Source organism: Gopherus evgoodei, chromosome 1, assembly GCF_007399415.2.
Source record: "Gopherus evgoodei ecotype Sinaloan lineage chromosome 1, rGopEvg1_v1.p, whole genome shotgun sequence".
NCBI lineage: Eukaryota > Metazoa > Chordata > Testudines > Testudinidae > Gopherus > Gopherus evgoodei.
Window position 1 is genome coordinate 60321533 of NC_044322.1, and position 17395 is coordinate 60338927.

The window sequence follows — 17395 nt, forward strand, 5'->3', positions numbered from 1 at the left end:
GCAGGTTTAAAACAAATAAAAGGAAGTTCTTCTTCATGCAGCGCACAGTCAACTTGTGGAACCCTTTACCTGAGGAGGTTGTGAAGGATAGGACTATAACAGGGTTTAAAAGAGAACTGGATAAATTCATAGTGGTTAAGTCCATAAATGGCTGTTAACCAGGATGGGTAAGGAATGGTGTCCCTAGCCTCTGTTTGTCGGAGGGTGGAGATGGATGGCGGGAGAGGGATCACTTGATCATTACCTGTTAGGTTCACTCCCTCTGGGGCACCTGGCATTGACCACTGTCAGCAGACAGATACTGGGCTAGATGGACCTTTCGTCTGACCCGGTATGGCCGTTCTTATGTTCTTATGTATTTTCAGAGGTGACTAGTGATTTTTGGATGCCTCTTTTTTGTGTGACCAGCATGAGATGACTTGAAGTGACCTGATTTTTTAGTGGGTTGATCCTCAATACTTTCTGAAAGCTTTCAGGGTTTTTCAACTATACTAGATGGATACTAAGATCTAAGTATTATTAGCACACTGAATACCCACCGATGAAGTGGGTGTTCACGCCTGAAAGCGCATGCTCCAATACATCTGTTAGTCTACAAGGTGCCACAGAACTCTTTGTTGTCTTTTTATTAAGGCTTAAATGCATGCTATATATTTTTTTTATTTTAGGGGATATTTTTAGCTGTCATGCAGTTGATAATCCCAAACCACAGTCGGAACTGGCTATGCTTAGACAGTATGGACCGGATGTTCCTGAGCCAATCCTTCAGAAACTGGTGGCTGCTTTTGGAGAACTGAGGAGCTTGGCTGACCAAGGAATTATTAACTATCCTTATTCAACCAGAGAAGTTGTAAATATAGTAAAACATTTACAGGTACAATATGCATTATCTTGAATTCAAAAGAATGCAATAAATTAAATGAACAGTAATGCAATATACTCTTTGAAAAGCCTTCAAGTGTTGTAGATAAAGTTTTTTTTTAAAATAAGTAATAAATAAAATTTGTGAATGGAAGGATTTGTCCAAAAACTGCATTTGGAAAGGGTAACAATATCTAGATGCTCAGATAGCACAGTGATAGGGATCTTGTATGTATGATGGTAATTAGATCTTTGTGAACATTTATTCATAAGTATGTACAATGCATACAATACATTTTTATCTTTCATTACGTTCTTTGTGTGTGCGAGAGAAAGTGAACCTATTATATATTGTTCATATTGGTGTTTCTGATAGAATTCCCTGCACTTTTATAAAAATAACATAATTTAATAATTTACACTTTTGCCTACTGTTTCGTTTTTGATTTACATTGCCTTTATAGGAAATTGAACACTGTTGCTTAAGAATAATAGATCAAAAATCATATTGTATTGTCAAAATTGTACATGAATATGCCCTTGGCGAATAGTTGCTCATGTACTCTGATTGCGTCACACAGTCAAAGTGCAATATCATGAATTCTGCTTGAATAATAAAGTTAAAAGGTTAAAGTTAGGTTCTGATTTGTGGTAATAGAAGAATAGGTTTATAACTTGAAGCATATTTCCTTCTTATTTGAATACAGAATGTTTGTATTTTCTACTATTTATAATCTGTGATGTAGGTAATTTAATTATTATAGTGCTATTTCTTAGATTTAAGATCTTATAGTGTTACTTTTATATTTCTTACAAATATTGTTGTAATAATTATTTTAATATAATGTCTCCTATTGTAAGTTCTTTGGCAAAAGTACCATTGCTGCCTGTATGTTCATACAGCACAATGGGGCTGCATGATGGTGGCTCAGAGGGGGAGGGGTGTCAAATTTGTGTGTGTGACACTAAGGGCTGGTCTACACTAGGGGAGGGGATCGATCTAAGATACACAACTTCAGCTACGGGAATAGCATAGCTGAAGTCGAAGTATCTTAGATTGAGTTACCTACCGTCCTCACGGCGCGGGATTGATGTCCGCAGCTCCCCTGTCGACTCTGCTATCACCGTTCGCATTAGTGGAGTTCCGGAGTCAACAGGAGCTTGTTCGGGGATCGATATATCATGTCTAGATGAGATGCGATATATCGATCCCTGAGAAATCGATTGCTACCCGCCGCTACGGCTGGTAGTGAAGACATACCCTGAGATGGTATGACTGAGAAATAGTATAGTTTTTTTTAAGTTACAGTGACAGTTATACCTAATAATTCTAGATTTCTGGAGCAGGGACTTTGTCATTCTGCAGTTTTAGTGGTGCCTAGGACATTAGTTCTTGAATGCAGATGTGGCCTTTGGGTGCTACCGTAATGTCAATACAGCATACCAGCACTGATCATTTGAATGTTTACGAAGTAATAACTATCCTGGGCTAAATGAGCTACAGGTCTGAAAGCTGAGGTGTTCCCACCAAATAAACTTGAAAGGGGAATACTTTATTGGCCAGGTCATAGTGATTTATCAGATTAATAGAAATGAGAATCATGTTATTAGTAATATTAATAAATTAAAACAAATAATTAGATTTTAAATGAAAGAGAAAAAGCTGCCAAACCTGCTGAAAGGCAGATTTGTTTAGAATTAAAACTACCCTTTTGGTTCTTCCTTCCTAATGCCATACCCCCAAATAATCTATAATTAGAATAGATGTTGTAATGTCAGATGTCACCAAATGACAGTGTTACACCACCTTATAAGTTATTTTTCGTAGTCAACAAGAATTGTACAATATTTGAAGAAACACTGCTCTGTTAGTTTTCTGATAGAGGTTGTCTGGGGAAAGGTGTGGCAAACAGTATGAGAGTTGATTCTCTTCCTCAGTTTCCCTCACTGGAGTCAATTAGTGCAGAGTTACTTTCTGGGGACAGGGTATTGGTGTGTGGTCTGAGATTTCTGAAAGAGGCCCGTGTGCCATTTGTGCCCACTTCTGTAGAAAGACTAATGTATGTAGTATAAACAAACAAGTTGCACTGAGTAAATATGCAGATTGCATCACTGAGTTCTCCTTCAGTGCAAACCTATCTCCAAGGCCCTGACATCTGCTACTGCTTAGCAGAGGTCCGACAGTTTACAGTAAATTGTGTTTCAAAACTGGCAAGAAAAGAAGGGAGTGCGATTAACCTAATGTAAACAGTTAGTGTAGACAAAGATGTAATAGTTATTCTGGAGTAAAGACCTTGCCAGCCTTCAGGGAGGGAAGGGTGAGGAGGAAAGGAAGGAGGGAAATGAGTCAATGAACAATGCTGGCCTGTAGGAAGGAAAGAGGTAATTTAGTCATATGGTTAAACAATTTCCTTTACAGCAGTTACACAGGCTCACTTTCTTTGTACTCATGGTTTTGTTTTCTTTCATGTAATTTTGGAATTTTTCTGCTTCTGCAGAAAGGGGTTAGAACAGGGGCGGGCAAATTTTTTGGCCTGAGGGCCACATCGAGTTTCAGAAATTGTATGGAGAGCCAGTAAGGGGAGGGGGTCGTGGCCCAGCCCGCACATTCTATCTGCCCTCCCCCCGGGACTCCTGCCCCATCCAATCCCTATTCCCTGACAGCCCCCCCCAGGATCCCTGCCCCATCCACACACCCCTGCCCCCAGTTCCCTGACCGTCCCCGGACCATTGCCACCCCATCCAACCCCTTCTCTCATTCCTGACAGCCCCCCCAGATCCCTGTCCTATCCAACCACCCCTGTCCCCTGACTGCCTCCGGAACCCCTGCCCTTGACTGCCCCCTGCCGCCCCATCCAACCCCCCCTCCTTCCTGACTGCGCCCCAGGACCCCTACCCCCATTCAACCTCCTATTTCCACCTCAACCCCTATCCACACCACCGCCCCCTGACCACCACCCCAAACTCGCCTGCTCTCTCTCCAGCCCCCTCGCCCCCGTGTCTCCTTACCATGCTGCCTGGAGCACCGATGGCTGGTGGCGCTACAGCTGCGCCGCCAAGCTGGAGCTGGGCCATGCCGCCACCATGCAACACAGTGACCGGGTCAGGCCGGGCTCTGCAGCTGCGCTGCCCCAGGAGCTCACAGACCCACCGCCCAGAGCATTGTGCCAGCAGCGGGGAAAATGAGCTGAGGCTGCGGAGGAGGGGAGACAGCACGTAAGGGGCCGGGGAAAAGCCTTCCGGGCCAGGAGCTCAGGGGTCGGGCAGGACAGTCACCGTAGTTTGCCCACCCCTGGGTTAGAAGCTAAGGCTATATCTTTGTTTTTAGCAGAAAACCTGAAAATTTTGAGTGTATGAATCAGAAGTAATAGTACAAGTGATTATTGAAATCTCTGCATTCTGACTGTCAACCAATCAAAGTACAGCAATATGCATACTCTCTGATTATGGAGACGTAACCCTATAGACATTATGAAAATAAGTCACCCACAACCAGTCATAATACAGGGATTGCGGAATTGAGAAAAACTGTTAAATTGTGTTCCAATAACAGTTCAGCATCTTTGAGAAAACTCATGCTGAGAAAATCATTTCAGTAAAATGGTTTAGATTAAATAATAGAATACAGTGTTAATAGGTTGCTACTGTGCTTGCTGTTTCTTCAATAAAGTGGTTTTAGCAACGCATTTGATAAGATGTCAAGCTACATGGAATGTATACACTGACGTGAACAGAAAATCCATCTAATCTTTATTTTTGTGAATGGTCATGAGAGTAGTTTAAAGCAGATTACAATAGTACCTGTATTCACATTTCACATAAGCTTAGATTCACATAAAGTACTTTTTTTTCAAGCTGTACTATGTAATGACTTTAAGCATAAAATATATCCAGTATGAAGCTGCTAAAAGCAAAAACTGTTTTTTGTTTTAAAAAATAACCAGAAATCTAGGAGTAAAATATTAAAGTATTCCAAGACATACGTAGAAGTGTTACTTGTAATGGAAAGACTCCGTGAATGAGAATGGGATGTACTGATGGGGAATCAATATTCTGTCTGCTAATCTGTTTTTTAAAATCAATATCAAGTAAATGATTTTAAAGACAGACAAATTTTGTGCTACAAGTAAACTGTCAGTTCCATTTTTGATAAACAGTTTTCCAGCCAGATATTAAAAATTTGCTGAATTTGTACCATTTGTAGCAATAGAGCTCAATTTTTAAAAATGTAGTTAAGTGACGAGCCTATTGAAAAGTTCTCTAGTTCAGAACAGTTTTTGTGAAAGTGATGATCATCTGCCTCTAAAGAAATAAAGTTCATATCATATAATAGTGGTACAGGAAGCACAGAGATATCAGTTTCAGTGACATGAGGGATGTATGACAGAAGAAACAGAATAGTTCAAAAGAGGATAAAGAGACTATTGGGTGGGCCGAATAACATTTGAGTCAATTTATTAAAGCTTTTGCAGTTTCCTCTGTAAGCTACATGAAACAATAAATTTAGAGCAAGTGAGGCTAATTATTATCCTCTAGGGTATTCATATACTGAAAGTTACTAATTAAATTGGTGAAAGCTTGTTGGTTACACTTTGTAATAGAGGGGAAGAATATGAGTTATTACTAAGAAATGTTATATAACCATAACTATCATTATTACTGTTTTACTATTCAAAATATACTCACTCTGTGTACTGTTCATTACATGATAATTTGCTTTACTTTTGCAGAAATTCTAAAGTTCAAGACATATCACACCATGCTTTTCAGTTATATTTATAGTATATACAAGTCCTGATAAGTTCTATTTCCTACAGTATCTATTAAATATATCTTGCAGAATATAGAAGTTGTCCAAGTATAATTTTGTTGCAGGCAGGATGGTTTTATGTGCTAAGTAGTAACAATATAAATAGATATTTGTGCTTTTAATTTTGGATAGTGTGTGCAGTGGATCTTCCTGATATACGTCATGATAAATGAGTAGATTATTTTCTGTGCAATATATTTATTTTGATTCCAGGATAGTGAAATTATTTAGTGCTATAAGTCTTATTTGTAGAAAGGAGTTTAGTAGTTCAGAAATGTCAATTAACTTTTTCCACAGGGATTCTATCTAAAGTTTCAACCAGCTTAACTTAGAACATTTATCAGAGGACTTTTTAATATTTTATTTAGTAAGGAATAGCCACATTAAATGCGTTGGGGGCAGCTAGAGAATGACTTGTACAATCCCACACTTACACATTCTGCTAAGCAAATAATTAGCAAGTAATAATGCAACCTTTTCTATAGATAGCAGATATGCAAAATTTCTAGTACATATTCTTGTGTATGTATTATATATATGAGTGCTGTAGTATTCTGTGGTACACACATGAAAGGGCTTGTCTATACGGCAATTTAGTGTGCAGCAAGCAAGCCAGGGCGTGAATGCACTAACTGATCATGTGGATCCTGCCACCATTCAGTAAAAATTCCATCATATGCTTTGATGTACCACTGTTTCAGACAGGAGTATTGCAAAGTGTGCTGTGGAACTTTTAGCATACAGTAGCAGGGTCCACACAGCCAGTTAGTGTGTGGCATGCCAGTGTGCTGTACTTTCACACCGTGGCTTGCCACACACTAGATCACCAGGTAGAAAAGCCCAAAGAATGAAATGATATACAGCGACCAATACCTCTGCTACTAATGATATCCTTATCTACCATAATATATACACCTCTACCCCACTGTAATGTGGTCGTGGGGATCCAAAAATCCCTACTGCGTTATAGCTGAAACCCCGTTATATCAGGGTAGGGACGGCAGGGCTCCAGCGGTAATTGGGCTCCCCGCAACAGCCAGAGCCCTGGGCCCTTTAAATTGCCAGCGAGCCCCGCTGCCACAGCCCCAGGATAGCCGCAGCAGGGCTCCAGCAGGATTTAAAGGGCCTGGGCGCCCTGCAGCAGCCGGAGCCCCAGGCCCTTTAAAGCGCCGCCCAAGCCCCGCTGTTGCAGCCCCGGTGCAGGAACAGCAGGGCTCCAGTGGGATTTAAAGGGCACGGGGCTCCCCGCAGCACCCGGAGCCCCGAACCCTTTAAAGTGCCGCCGGAGCCCCGCTGCTACCGCGCCATATGTGAACCCGTGTTATATCAGGTTGTGTTATAGCAGGGTAGAGGTGTAGTTGGATTTAGATATTGTATGCATAATGTGCATGTTATTTTAGAAACTGGAGATTTCAGGAAGCATGGGAAAGCATTGAATGCTTGCATTTTGAGTAAGCTGATGATTGGGACGACTTACCAAAACACTAATGAGAATTTTTGGTGGGGGGGGGGTTTCTGATATTTGTACATACTTACTTTGAATCTTTTTTAAAAATTTGTTTAAACATTTGTTTTAAAATTATCTCCCAGATTTCTACAGTTACTAAAATATGATCTGCACTAGTAATGTGGCTATGGCAGTCGTTTGGGGCCAGACTGTGAACCCCTTATTCCACTGGTGTGCGGTTACTTGCACAGTTGAGACTCTTATGCGAGTAATTGCTACCAAATAAGACTGATGGGTTCACAGTATGCCCTTTGGGAATTTTTTGTCCCTGAAAACACTTACGCATGTGCTTAACTTGACTACTATGAGTAGTCTCACAATGGTGGTAAGGTTAAGCATGGGCATACATGTTTGTAGGAATGGGGCCTACAAACCTGATACTGAGCACAAGCAAAAGGGAGAGGAGAGTCTTGCCTGCTGACAGGCTATCTGGCTGCTCGCACCCCTGCCCAGCTGCCAGAATTGCCAGTCGTGAAGGTATGCACCCGAATCTGTGATGGATAAAGAAAACAAGCCCAGCTATATAGGAGGGAGAACAGAGAGGGAAAAGGGAGGCAGAAAGGCCTGGGATAGCAGAAGGGGCAGTAGCCCCATGCCAGGCTGCCTCCAGGAGACAAAAGAAAACTGCAGGCCCTGGTTTTTAAGGGCTGATAGACTCAGTTTAAGTTAAGAATTCGTGGACTGGTCAAATTGAAAGGGACCACTTAAGAGAAAGCTGAGACCCCTAGAGAGACAGCACTCAGAGCAGCCAACAATGGGATTTTCAAAGAGTGTTCAGTGCTGGCATGCCTCAGCTCCCATCAACTTCAGTGGGAGCTGTGGTAGGCCAGCACTGAAAACCTTTGCAACTCCCACCCTAAATTAACTTCATTATTCATTCTTTATTTTTAAAAATGTGTCCTTTATAAATTGCCAGTAGTTTGCTAAGCATGTTACAGACGTGTAAGAAGATAAGGTCCCTACCTCAAAGGTCATACAATCTAACTAGATACTGTATAAAGAAAGCATGAGAGATGCAACAAAAAACAAAGTGATAAGGCAATGAAGTTTAACATGCATCTTGTTAGTTCTGCAATTTCTGTGTTAGTTGTTTCTGTTGTATTCTATCTAGGAGCTCTGTGAAGATGACTACTAGAGCTCAGTATTTAGATGTAGGAATCAGATGTTTTTGGTTAATTTAAACAGAAGTTGTCTTTCCAGGAAATAAATATACCGTTTGTTTTATTGCTTCATGACAAATAAGCATAACATTTCTCTCTCAACTGGCTTTAGCGGTTTAACTATACAGACTAACTACAATATAAAATATTTTTACTACGTGCAATAACTTAGATGTGTGTAATGAGATAAATGTTGGGATTTTGTTTCTGTGCAGAAATTTCCAAATGAAGGACTTGCAAATGTGGTTCGAAATGTGTTTGACTTCGACTCCTACAACAATGAAATGCGCGATACTTTAATCAGCACTTTGCACAAACATGGGATACCTATTGGAGCAAAACCTACCAATATACAACTGGCCAAGGAGTAAGGCTAACCTAATATATATTAGGAACACTTGTCTCTGTCAACCATTTTTCGCTTTCTTTTATTTTGCTGCTAATTGATTAACAACAACCTGGGATACTTGAAGCTAAATACTCTTATGGCTGAAGTTTTGTTTTCTGCAATAATGGACAATTATATTTTACCAATAAATTTAGTAGTTATAAATTACTAATATTTCATCTCTATTTAATGTCCATGTAAATGTTAATAGCATGTCTGCAAAACAGATACAAACAAATAAAGGGAAATATTTGTTTCTTTCTGTCTTTTTTTTTTATTGAATTACTACAGATCTTTTCCTATTTGCCATTAAACTCAGAAGCAAAACAAATCCTTTTGTCTTCAATAGGAGCAAGAAATGGTCCTTAATCCTTAGCTCTATAAAAATACATCATCACAGCATGTCAGAGCCCTTAGTTATCCCTTCAGGCTACAAGAAGAATTTTAAAATTTGCTTATATCCACATCTCCATTATTGTTTAATAATCATGGCCATTGACTGAACTTGTTATACTATGTTCTATTTGAGAGATCAGAAATAAAATAGGTTTTTTATTTTAAAAATGGCTAAATTGTAAAATCACAGCTGATTGAGCTCATACTTTGCACTTCACATGGATGCCTTTCTTTTTCTACCTTCCGATAATATGTTATTTGATAAATAAGCATAATTAACAACAGTGTTTTTATTTTTATTTTTATTTTTTTAAACTTCCTCTGAGATGTTTTGAAAAATCTAATGTATCTTTTAAGGAATCTCAGAAAAAACAAGCCATTAAACAGTCAAGTAACTGTTTATGGAGAAACAAATATTTCCCTTTTATAATAAAGCAAAGGGTGGATTATGGAAAATTCAATTTTACATAGGATTATACTACTTTTATGTTTGCTTAGAAGCAGCTGAATTGACTCCACTGACAAAATGTCTTAATCAGTTGTCAGTGTGTAGATTTCTCCTGCAGGAGCACCACTATAATCATGCCTAGCAACCTACATAGATGTTTTGAAGAAGACAGGCAGTCTAATGACTATGGCATAATTTTTCCTCTGGTTGTCTGAGGAATCATGTGTCTGAGGAACTCAATGCCCAAGTAACTACCATATGCATCAAGATGACAATAGGCCCCTGAAACTGGTGCCAAAATCTCCATAATTTACTTGCTAAAAATCAGTTGCTTGAATTCTGTTTTGAAGGACTATAGAGTGGGTCTGAGTTAGAATGATAGTTTACATTTGATAAGTTGGCATTTTATTTAATTTAAATAAGGATTTTAGAAAAATAAATGTACCATTTGTTTTTATTGGCTATGGTCTTAACCATGAAGATTCAGAGGTGATTGGATACAGAGTTCAGCCCAACTGTAGAGAAAAATATCCTATCTTAATTTCCCCAAAGCTCACAAGTGTTCATATCTAGGGATTTTGGTCTAGGCCTATTTGTATTTTAGAAATATTTTGCTGGAATTTAAAAGTGGAATAATTATGCTGGTTCAATCCAGGTCTAATGTGTATGAGTGCTATTGAAAGGACAGTTCAATTAAGCACTGACCCCCTACTTGGTAAGGCAACTCCCATCTATTCATGTGCTGTATGTATATACTGCTTACTGTATTTTTCACTCCATACATCTGATAAAGTGGGTTTTAGCCCACGAAAGCTAGTTAGTTGTTAGTCTCTATGGTGTCAAAAGGACTCCTCGTTGTCTTTGCTGATACAGACTAATATGGCTACCACTCTGAAACCTATTGATGCGTTGTTTCACTGGTACAGGAATTCTACTGCATATGTTAACCGTTTGATACAACCGTTTGTGAATATTTTATTTTATTTTAATATACTGAGCTTCATTTATATTTAGCAGAGGTGAATCTTTGTATATGTTCCATATCACTTTATCCAAAAGACATCTACAAGCAGGAATTATTTAATCTACCACTGAACCAGAGTGGAATGTGATAGCTGTTATTTATCTATGTAGGAACAAAGCGTGGTAAGCATATGAACAACAGACAGGGGTATTACATAGCAGTTTAGGACAAGAAACACAGAAGAAGAATGTATCCAGTTAAACTTCAGGGTGAATTTAGGTGGGCAGAATACAGTTGTCCATTCTGGAATTTTTGCTTGGACTCTGGAATGAATATACCTATTCTTGTGAAAAGGGTTAGGAGATCATTAATGGTCAATAAAAAGGGATTCCTGCTGTGTGAGTTGTTTTATGGAAGGGATCAGTGTAGCCTACAGAATCTCACTCAATGTCTCCAAAGTTAAATGAATTATAATCGATCCATACTCCATGGTTTCAGGCTTTGGCATGAGATTTTGGAGCAAGTTGTCAAGCTTAAAAGAACTGAGAGCCCTCAGAGAAATCAGTCGTGTTCATAGGCCAGCAAACAAAATTATAAACCTCCAAAAGCCGTTTCTCCACAAGAGAGGCTGACTAGGTAATCACAGATACTTTTGAGGAAATGCACCTAACTAAACAATACTGTATGTTAGGAAAAATTCAGTGTCATTCTCCAGTTGATTATCAGTGGCCCATACAATATATTTCTTAACTAATTTAACTGCAGGTGTTTTTCTCATTCATATACGTATCTCATTTTTAAAATGTACTATGCTATTTTCCTTGATAATATACTTTATATTTCTTAACATCCCTTCATTCAGTGATCTCAGTATACTTTCACAAACATTAACAAATCAATTTACAATGTCCTTGTTAAATAGTTATATATAAAAGATCACTTCGCGTGCCACTGAAAGTCAATCACTTCTGCAGCGGTTGTTCAGAACAAGAAGTGAAGGAAACTATCGTAATTAATTGAAACTGCCAGGAAAACATAAAACCCAAGATGGAATTTGGCCAGGACACCAGATTAACACTACTAAATTCACAAACGCTGTGAAGTCTGTAACTGCTCTCTGAAGGAGAGCATCTCCAACAAGTGTCTGGACATTTGTTCGTCATTCTGGACATTTGTTCACTAGTGACACAGAGTGTAGATTGACATAGAGGCTATTTGCTGAGTCACCAGCATCACATCTTGTAGCATATTTGTTCTTTGGAGCTTGCTCCGGTCCAAGTACTGAGTAAATAGGACTCTCTGTACTTTGAGATGTTGCATGATAACAGTAGAATATCATGTAGGCATGAGTTTCATGTGTTACTTTGAAAAGGTATTTTTTGTACATTTTCTGTTTTTGCCTTTTTAATTTCACCATGCTATTTTGGAAATATTACTAGGAACACCCAATTGGGGTTCTTTAAGCCATTCATTATTTTATCATATCTTCTCTAGATTTCCAATTTTCCAAGCCAGAAAATACATCACCCATTCCCATTTTAAAATCATCTGAACCTTTTTCTAATTGAACTGGTTTGAAAATATCTCTGTGAGGTTCATCTGTGGCCAGATAATAGATTAGGGGCATGTCCTGACTCCCAGGATCTTGTGAGTTAACTGAGGTTTTTTTTGGTATTGCCTGTCAAGTAAGGAGTGGGAGAGTTTAACTCCATTCTCTCTGCTCCCCATCTAGTAGTCCCCTGTATTTAAGTCAGGGTTTCTTTATGAATTTTACAATATCTTTTGATAAGCTTAGCATTGCAGAATTGATGTTTATAAAGGTGAGATGACTTACCTACATATCCTGTTCTTGGAAATAACACACATCAGGTTGTGCACTGTTCATCAAATTTCCACACATCTGTGCTGAGGCCCATACAGCAGTAGAGTGCCTCAGTTCACATTCACTACATAGTAGCACACAATGGAGTGTATTATGACACCTAAAATTGGGGGAAAGCAATTTGTAGGAATTAAATATCGTACATGTAATATTTAACCTCCACCCTGCCAGAAAGTACTCTGTTGTCAGTTCTAACTCTAGAAAATTACTACATTGAGCTCTGTGGTGTTTACATGAAATAGGACTGAATAAAGAGAAAGTGAAGCCTTCTAGATTTGGTCCTGAAATAATTTTAAACAAAAACTGCTGGTGTGAGAGTATCTTGGACATCTTCCTCCCTTTTTCTTCTCTGCTGCATACCTTGTTCCCCATTCCTTACCTCTCCTGCTATTAGTGAGTGGGTCTTCAGCTGCTAAGCTGCTGCTTCTGTTAATTTGTCTTGTCATTGTGATCCATTCCTCAGCAGTTCCATCCCTGCTTTGTGTATCACTGAGCTGATCTGTTATAGTGAAAATGTAAAGAGCTGGGTAGGGCTGCGCAACGGGGACTGTATGGAGAGACAGGGTGACTGACTTACTTCAAGCCCTATTTTTCTCTGTTGAATGACTGGTCAGGCTGTTCCCATAAGGGGAAGGGGGAGAAAGGAAAGATGGGAAGAACCATTTAATTTTTAGTCTTCATTCATCGAGTTGGAGGCAAGGGCAACTTCAAGCTGCTTGAATTTTTTAATGTCTCTTTTTCCCCCTTTGTGTCTCACGGATAAGAAATAGGAAGGTCATTAAACTGAAATCTTAAATGATACAAATAAGACTTTAATCAAAAGTTGTTTGTTTAAAGTGCCATGATCTGGTTAGCAAAGAACATAAGAACGGCCATACTGGGCCAGACCAAAGGTCCATCTAGCCCAGTATCCTGTCTTCTGGCAGTGGCCGATGCCAGTTGCCTCAGAGGGAATGAACAGAACAGATAATCATCAAGTGATCTATCCCCTGTTGCCCATTCCCAGTTTCTGGCAAACAGAGGCTAGGGACACCGTTCCTGCCCATCCTGGCTAATAGCCATTGATGGACCTATCCTCCACAAATTTATCTAGTTCTTTTTTTAACCATGTTGGAGTCTTGGCCTTCACAACATCCTCTGACAAAGAGTTCCACAGGTGCGCTGTGTGAAGAAATACTTCCTTTTGTTTTAAGCCTGCTGCCTAATATTTTCAATTGGTGACCCATAGTTCTCATGTTATGAAACATTCTATCCCACTTCTGATTCACAAGACTGAGAGTTCCCTAATTTGCTAGTCGCGTTTTATAACTCCTGCCTGAGGCTATATTAGTTCTGATAACTACCTTCGGAAAACACAAATTACAAGTAACTTGATTCCTATAAACTTAGTCTCTTCATTTTTAGTGGACTCAAGAACTCCATTTATATTTTGCCTCTAGAGAATTGTTGTCTGACAAATTCTCCCATTAGACTACTGTACATGAAGAAAATCAAACTAAATAACAATTTTATGTAGAATCACCATGTTGACTAAAGGTTTTGGGCGAATCTCCTCCTCTTCACAAAAACATTACTTACATAACTGCCTCATTCTCAGTAGTGAATCCTGGATCTAGAACCCTCAGGGTAAAATAGTCAAAAAGTAACAATTTAAACAAAATGGATCTAAAGCATCTGACAGGTTGATTGACAGTCCAAGAACTGACTATGAAATAATTCAGTGGAAATGACTGTTAGGTATTAGTTCTTCTTCCATATGATGTCACGTTAGGGGTCTCTAGAGACATAAAAACAAACAAGCTTTAGCTTTGGATGAAGTGGGTGAATAAGAGTTCTTGTCTGATACTGTAGATTGGGGTAGGCAACAGAAGGCGGCACGCAAGCTAATTTTCAGTGGCACTCACACTGCCTGGGTCCTGGCCACTGGTCTGGGGGGCTCTGCTTTTTAATTTAGTTTTAAATTAAGCTTCTTAAACATTTTATAAACCTTATTTACTTTACATACAACAATAGTTTAGTTCTATATTGTAGACTTATAGAAAGAGACCTTCTAAAAACATTAAAATGTTTTACTGGCACGCGAAACCTTATATTAGAGTGAATAAATGAAGGCTCGGCACACCACTTCTGAAAGGTTGCTGGCCCCTGCTGTAGATTATCATTCCAGAGAATGAAGGTGTTTATGTAGAACTTTCTGCCTACATCTTAAACTCACAAGTTCCCACTACCTCTTACATCTTTGCCTGTGACTTCAGTGATAAGAATATCCATACTGGATCAGTGCAATGGTCCATCTAGCTCAGTATCCTGTCTTCTGCCAATAGGCAATGCCAGGTGCCCAAGAGGGAATAAACAGAACAGGCAGTCATCACGTGATCCATCCCGTGTCTCCCATTCCCAGCTTCTGGCAAACAGAGGCTAGAGACACTTCAGAGCATGGTTTTGCATCTCTGCCCATCCTGGTTAGTAGCTATTGATAGACCTATCCTCCATGAATTTGTTTAGTTCTTTTTTTAACCCTGTTATTGTCTTGGCCTTCACAACATCTTCTGGAAAGGAGTTCCACAGGTTGACTGTGCGTTGTATGTAAAGAAATATTTCCTTTTCTTTGTTTTAAGCCTGTTGCCTATTAATTTCATTTGGTGACCCCTAATTCTTGTGTTATGAGAAGGAATAAATAATACTTCCTTATTGACTTTCTCCACACTTCATGATTTTATAGACCTCTATCATATAGTCATTCCTTTTCCAAGCTGAAAAGTCCCCATCTTTTTAATCTCTCCTCATAAGGAAGCTGTTCCATTTGTTGCCCTTTTCTGAACCTTTTCCAGTGCCAATCTATCTTTTTTGAGATGGGGCAATCAGGTGTGAACGCAATATTCAAATGTGGGCTTACTATGGATTTATATAGAGGCATTATGATATTTTCTGTCTTATTATCTATTCCTTTCTTAATGATTCCCACCATTCTCTTTCCTTTTTGGACTGCTGCTGCACATTGAGTGGATGTTTTCAGAGAATTATTGACGATGACTTCAAGATGTTTCTTGAGTGGTAACATCTAATTTAGACCCCCATCGTTTTACCTGTATAGTTAGGATTATGTTTTCCAATGTGCATTACTTTGCATTTATCAACATTGAATTTCATCTGCCATTTTGTTGCCCAATCATCCAGTTTTGTGAGATCCCTTTGTAGCTCTTCACAGTCTGCTTTGAACATACCTTGTGTAGTTTTGTATCATCCGCAAATTTTGCCATCTCACTGTTTACCCCTTTTTCCAGATCATTTATGAATATGTTTAGTAGGACTGGGCCCAGTACATATCCCTGTGGGACACCACTATTTACCTCTCTCCATTCTGAAAACTGACCATTTATTTCCTACCTTTTGTTTCCTATCTTTTAAACAGTCACCGATCCATGAGAGGACCTTCTCTTCTATCCCATGACAGCTTACTTTGCTTAAGAGCCTTTGGTGAGGGACTTTGTCAAAGGCTTTCTGAAGATCTAAGTACATTATATCCACTCGCTTCCCCTTGTCCACATGGTTGTTGACCTCTCAAAGAATTCTAGTAGATTGGTGAGGTATGATTTCCCTTTACAAAAGCCATGTTGACTCTTTTACAACAAATCAAAGGGACTAAACCATTCAGAACTGGGGAAGAGAATAAAACCTCAAGAATTTAGGAGAAAGGTGAACTTAGTCCCCTTAGTGGAAAAGAAAAGGAAAAAAGGCACTATTAACATAGCAAAGCTCCAGCAAGACATCATAAAGATACTATAATAGAGGCTCAATTGAATGTTGTCATAAACAGAGTGTTAAGAGTTAATGTCTCTTATACCTATAAAGGGTTACAAGCAGGAAACTGGACACCTGACCAGAAGACCAATCAGAAGACAAGATACTTTTAAATTCGGGTGGAGGGAAGTTTGGGTGTGAGTTCTTTGTTCTTCTCTCGGAGGGTCTGAGAGAGACTAGACATTACTACAGGCTCTCTAAGTTTCTTTTCATATAGTAAGTAAAACAGGCAGTTTAGGCTTTTTAATTTTTATTCTATTTTCATTTGTGGATCTGGCTGGTTAACTTTTATATGTGTAGTTGCTGGGAATATTTTGATTTGTATTGGTATGGGGGGAAGGTCTCTTTCTGGTATCTGTAAGCTATAGGACCCTGTAATAGTTACATCTTGAAGTTACAAAGATAATTCTTTACTTTTTCCTTTCTTTTATTAAAAGATTTCTTTTTAGAGAACCTGATTGATTGTTTTTTCTCTGTTTCCCTTGTTTTATCCCAGGGGATTGGGATAACTCACCAGGACGGGTGGGGAGACGGGAGGGGGAGAGATAAAATCTCTCTCTGTTTTCCTTGAATCTGTTTGCCTCTTTGTGGAAGGGAAGGGAGGTGCTTCTCTGTATGGTGATTTAAGAGGTTAGATCAGTATCTCAGGATAGCCCAGGGAGGGAAGTTCTGAGAGGGGGAAGGTGGGGGAATGGTTTATTTCTCCTTGTTTTAAGAACCCAAGGGATCTGGGTTCTTGGGGTCCCCAGGGAAGGTTGGGGAGGTCAGAGTGCCCCAAAACACTATATTTTTGGGTGGTGGCAGCCTATCAGATCTAAGCTGGTAATTAAGCTTAGGGAAATTCATGCTAGTATCTCATTCCTGGACTCTAAGGTTCAGATTTGAGAAAAAATGCTATGACAAATGTATACCCCAAATTAGAAAGCATTGTAAGGGAACAAAAAAAGTGCCACCATGGCTAAACAACAAAGTAAAAGAAGCAGCGAGAGACAAAAATGCATCCTTTAACATGTGGAAGTTAAATCCTAGTGAGGAAAGTAGAAAGGAGCATAAGGTATGGCAAGTGAAGTGTAAAAATATAATTAGGAAGACCAAAAAAGAATTTGAAGAACACCTAGCCAAAGACTACCTCATATCTCACCAGTCTACTAGAATTCATTTTTAGGAAGTGTGGAAAT

At 39.1% G+C, this 17395-nt stretch overlaps 1 protein-coding gene across 1 annotated transcript in view; it reads left to right on the forward strand.

The window, feature by feature from the left end:
• VWA8 (von Willebrand factor A domain containing 8) overlaps positions 1–17395 on the forward strand; it is a 285192-nt gene that overhangs the window by 176958 nt on the left and 90839 nt on the right. The window contains 2 exon segments of the mRNA XM_030565861.1: positions 669–874; positions 8554–8705. Coding sequence (XP_030421721.1) covers positions 669–874; positions 8554–8705 — 358 coding nt within the window.